The sequence below is a fragment of the Centroberyx affinis genome, unplaced genomic scaffold, assembly GCF_046629955.1.
Source record: "Centroberyx affinis isolate AG114_WGS23_722 - 3 ecotype Tasmania unplaced genomic scaffold, CSIRO-AGI_Caff_v1 ptg000875l_1, whole genome shotgun sequence".
In the NCBI taxonomy this organism is placed as follows: Eukaryota; Metazoa; Chordata; class Actinopteri; order Beryciformes; family Berycidae; genus Centroberyx; species Centroberyx affinis.
The window spans coordinates 117501-122663 of record NW_027279467.1 but is presented as its reverse complement, the minus strand read 5'-3'; the positions used below and the strand labels follow the sequence as shown (position 1 = coordinate 122663).

At 40.4% G+C, this 5163-nt stretch overlaps 1 protein-coding gene across 1 annotated transcript in view; it reads right to left on the bottom strand.

The window, feature by feature from the left end:
- Nucleotides 1–2562: 2562 nt before the first annotated feature.
- The window catches only part of ercc2 (excision repair cross-complementation group 2), a 16314-nt gene continuing 13713 nt past the window's right edge, over nucleotides 2563–5163 (bottom strand). The window contains exons 22-23 of the mRNA XM_071521225.1: nucleotides 5061–5163; nucleotides 2563–4257 (exon numbers count right to left, since the gene is read on the bottom strand). The exon at nucleotides 5061–5163 is cut by the window's right edge and continues 41 nt beyond it. Of these exons, the coding sequence (XP_071377326.1) occupies nucleotides 4165–4257; nucleotides 5061–5163 (196 nt within the window). The 3' untranslated portion in view covers nucleotides 2563–4164. The remainder of the gene's footprint in view (nucleotides 4258–5060) is intronic.

Below are 5163 nucleotides of genomic sequence, written 5' to 3'. Positions count from 1 at the left end.
ATTACTCCTGTAATTTTAAAGACGCTGTTCCTTCGGAGATTCCTTTCTCAGGTAGTTTACTAAATGCCTGGAGTGATTTATTTTCTACAGATTCTTTCACTCCAGGCAGATTGTGTATTTTTGTTACACTAATTTCACGACTTCTCTTGTTGAGAATCACAGGGACGAAGAAGGTTCAGCTCTTCTGCTCTGTTTGTCCACGTTTTCTTGCACATTGATCAAATTTTGAGATGCGTTTGTTCGCTGAAATGTAACTTTTGTTACGTTTTGGTTTGCGAGGGAGCAATTCAGCTATCAAGTTAATAATGATATCAAAAATAATTCAGAATATGATTGACAATGACATTCCTATTGTATTTTTCGTGTGTTTACTTCCAGCTGTTTTGCACTGCAGACCAAGTTTGTCATTCCAAATTCTGAAGAAAAAAAAAAAACAGCAACACCTACAAAACACACATACCTGAATCAAATCATGGTACTTTTTAAAAGGTAATGGACTTGGTTGAGAAGATGAATCACTTGCACAGACTGAACTTTTAGAGGTACTGAATGATGAACTTCAGGTTAATATTTTTGGAAGATGGATATTCAGCGTTTTATAAAAGAAATCTTCCATTGTTTACTAATGTGTCTAAATTATGAGTTTGGATGTTTTCATCGCAACAATAATGCTCCTTTTCCTCGTCCAGAACGCGTTCCAAGTCTCCGTATTAAACCAGCTGTCAGAAAGGTTACAGTTTATGTTCTCTATGATATTGATCTGTCGATTGATCGATCGTTCTCTATGAAACGACTTGATCTGAACTCGATTCGTCTCTCCGAGCGGCACTTGAGCTGGAGAGACAAGCCTCTTCACTCAGAGAAAAAAATGATGCGGCACATGAATATTGTGAAATATAAACACTGTGCACTATATGACATTCAGCCATTTATATCTGTTGCATTGTGCATTTTTAACATATAAGCTATACTGAAAACATTTTGGAAGCTATCCTGTTACCCCAAAGTTACTATCGAGTGCCTGATCGAACAAAAACTCATCACTACTTCCATTTTATTTGAACACACAGGCACTGTTAGAGCACTAAATAACTATAATTCTATCTAAATATATATATTGACTCACTCTCAGGACCTTTTAATAAGAGCAAGATGTGGCTGCTGGGAAATCTCAGCCCCCCTCTGACTAAATACCCCCCCCCCCCCCAAAACACAAATCCTATTTTTCCATGATGGACTACTGACTGTACATTTGCTGTGGTAGAATATATTACTGCTGTTTGTTGGAAGGGCTGTAAATCGCACTGTAGCAGGTACTGTAGGGACTAGAGTCTGTTACCGGCCTAGTGAAGCTCCCATGTGAATGTTACACACCAACTGGAAAGAAAAAAAAAAAAAAATCTTTATTTATGTAGAACTGATGAGTATCTCATCTCTTCTGATGCTGTGTTTGTTATGGAAAATATGAATGTTTGTGTTTTATATCTGGAAACTTGAGCTGAAATGTAAAATAAAAAGTACCTTAAGACTCTTAAACCGGCCAGTCTCTACTTCTGTCTAGTGTTTGTCTTCCACTTTCTGTTCAGCTTCTATCTACAAGTGTCAGTGTTAAACATACAAGCAGCAACACTGATAACTGAAGGTTGTTAATGTGGGAATGTTCTTTTGCGTGCAGCTGGCTGTTGTGTTTGGTGTCCGTCAGGGTTTTTGAACGCCGATAATAATATTTTCATATTGGATTGAAGCTATAATAATATTTATACATCATTTATCAATTTTCAAGCCAAAAAAAAAAATCCCAAAACTTACAAGTATTCAGTGTTTTCCCCAGAATGTTCCTCTTGCCAAGGTGGAAAAGCCTCTGAAACAGCATTTAGACCATCATGGGACACTAAAACTCTCCACTGAAACCCAGAATAAATTAATTTAGTGTTAGCAGCTCTTCAAAGCAAAGTGAGGCACGTTTCTTTGCAGGTTTTACAGACTGTCAACACTGAAGCCGCTGAGTAAATCCAGGGTTCCTACACAGTTTCAACTTCCAGACTTTTTCCAGATCTTTATTTTCTTGATTTGATTTGAAGATGTCGGTCTCTACTAACAGCCACATCACTGCATGGATGATGAAGATTATTCTTCACAGTGACAAATACCAGAGTATTTCAGAATGACAGGGGTCTAAACAGCAGAAAGTGTAGTTGCATGTACTTCGGGACATTATTACAATATTTTTCCATAATTTTCCAAACTTTTTTGTGCGATTTCCCAACTTTTCAAGACCTGGAAAATACCCAATTCTTCCAGACGTGTAGGAACCCTGAAAGTCACCTCACCTCCATCACAGCAGCAGTGGAGAGCACTGACTGGCTGATATCTAGCTGATATTTTTATTGAAAGGCCAATATCCTGATATATTGGTCTAATCCTAACATCCATTATATTTTCTGTTGGCCTTTGCAAGCTACTCTGGGTAATCGTATCAATATGGTACATTTTATCAGACACTATAAGCAAATCTCATTAAGATGAACATTTTTTTCAAGAAGAAACAACCCAAGTCAGCAGTAAAGTACAAACAAGCATTTATATTTAACTTCCTGGCTGAAAAACAGATACACAAATATTCACTTTAATTATTAAAATGTAACTATGTACAGTCATAGTAGCAAAAGAAACATAACAGTAGTCTTGTCTGTATGACAGACACTACATAAAGACCAGTGACTGGTTTGGACCATGGTTACTCCCATAGATAGAATGATATTTCTGTAGTTACTGCAACAAGTTGACCAACTGATGCTCTTAAAAAGGATGTGGCATCTTTAATCCATCTGCCTGCCTCGTTTGGGACAAAACATATCGTCGTTGGGAACCTTGGGATTATCCTGGGTTTATGAAAACGTTTTACAGCCCATAGCATGAACTGAAAAATACATGGTCATCAACCAAAACACAAGGCTGTTTTTCTTTGGTCCTGGAAAGTTAACGTTCTGGAGATACAAGGTTTTCACCGGACAATAGCGATATGCATGTTACTATTATTGCATGTTACTGTTATTAATAGAGTAATAGAGTGATAGATTGAAAAGCAACACAAATGTATGTTGTCCCGCACTAAACGAGCTCGTGTGTTGAAAACAGCGAATCCTTTTTTAGGAGCTTAACGTAAAGTAAAAGGTTCAGCTATCTCTAAGTAACGGAAACCATCCATTACTTTTCTTGATATCTCTGTCATATCCTCTCATAGTGCACATCTGAGTGATTTGTAATACTGAATACATACACCGAGTATACAAAATGTAAGAACCACCTTCCTAAGACTGCATAAAAACACTGCTTTAACCCGTCCCGTCTACATTTGCTTGTGGGTTTATTGACCTGTGACCTGAGAAATCAATACAAACGTAAAACTTTTCATCTGGATCCATCTGGCCCGTTCATGTCAGGCAAAGAGCGAAGCCTGGTGCACGCTGTTCTCTTTTTCTTTCTTTGTATGGGAGACAAACTCACACCAAACTCCTTTGAAAGTTAGCATATGTTTTAAGCGTATGTTGCTTATTGGCAACTGTACATGTCTCATAGTACATGTCTTCAGACCTTTTCCAAATCAATAAACTGTAAACTTAAAAGTGATTTGCACTGATCGTCATCACCCACTACAGTGTTATTTTGGTGGGAGAAGACTGTAGGAATGATGTTCAAACAAAATAAATTTAAAAAAAGAAAGACAGAACGTATAGATACATACAGGCCCTTGGAAACATCAGTGGTACTCATAGTTTTGTGCGCTCAGTGTGTGAGTTATTTGAAATACTGAAATCTGATCGGCTTTTCTGAAGCTCAGGCCTCTGCTGATGTTTGGCTCAATCCTGGCCGGCAGTCATCCAGTCAGAAATTATTATTTTACCCGCCAGATCTGGTTCAAATTGTACTTTCAAATACTTCTCATGGTTTGTTTTTATTCACAACTTATCTAACTCTAACTGCATTGTCCTGATGCGGTAAACCCACCCGTCTGGCTCTCCCAGCAGGTTAAAACAAACACTAGGAAGTCACGTCTATTATTTGACCCAGTTCTGTTTCTTTGTGTGCGCCTCAGCAGTGATGACGTCATGGCAGCAGCGTTGTCATGGCGATGACATTATCGGGTGTGTACGTATGTCACCTTCAGGACTGATGAGCCATCTGAGCGATTTTCTTCAGCATCTCCTCCGACTCCAGCTGCTCCAGAGTCAACAGAGAGAGACCGAGCTGGTCCTCCTGCAGAGAGAGAGAGAGAGAGAGAGAGAGAGAGAGAGAGAGAGAGAGAGAGAGAGAGAGAGAGAGAGAGAGGGAGGGAGAGAGAGAGAGAGAGAGAGAGGAGAGAGAGAGAGAGAGAGAGAGAGAGAGAGAGAGGAGAGAAAGACAGAGGGAGAGGAGAGAGAGAGACAGAGGGAGAGGAGACAGAGGAAAGAGACAGAGAGGAGAGAGGAGAGAAAGACAGAGAGAGAGAGAGAGAGAGTGAGAGAGAGAGAGAAGAGAGAGAGAAAGACAGAGGGAGAGGAGAAGAGAGAAAGACAGAGGGAGAGGGAGAGAGAGACAGAGAGAGAGAGAGAGAGGGAGAGAGACAGAAAGAGAGAGAGGGAGAGAGAGAAGACAGAGGAGACAGAGAGAGAAGTGAGAGAGAGAAGAGAGAGAGAGAGAGAGAGAGAGAGAGAGGGGGGAGACAGAGAGGAGAGAGAGAAAGACAGAGGGAGAGGAGAGAGGGAGAGTAGGAGAGGGAGAGGGCGAGAGACATAGAGGGAGAGAGAGAGAGAGAGAGAGAGAGAGAGATTTTCCATAAAAAAAAATGTCACCCTACCCATTTTCAATGCTATTTCATGTATAGAATCACAGAATCAGACGCTGTGTGACACGTCCAATAAAGAGACAAGCAGATTTAAAGTTTTAATTTAAAAAATAGCTCACTCACTTACAGTATATTCATCCAGATGTTATCATATTAAACAGTTACCGGCCAGTTTATCTGCCAAACTCAACTTCCACCAGCGTGTGGTGCTTGGTGGCCTCGGCCTCTGACCCACCTGTCTGAAGGGCTGAGCCATCTGCCGCAGGAAGTGCTTGGACAGCTGGACGGTCTCGTCCACAGTCAGGTTCAGGCTGCCGTCGCTGATGTGCTCCTGGATC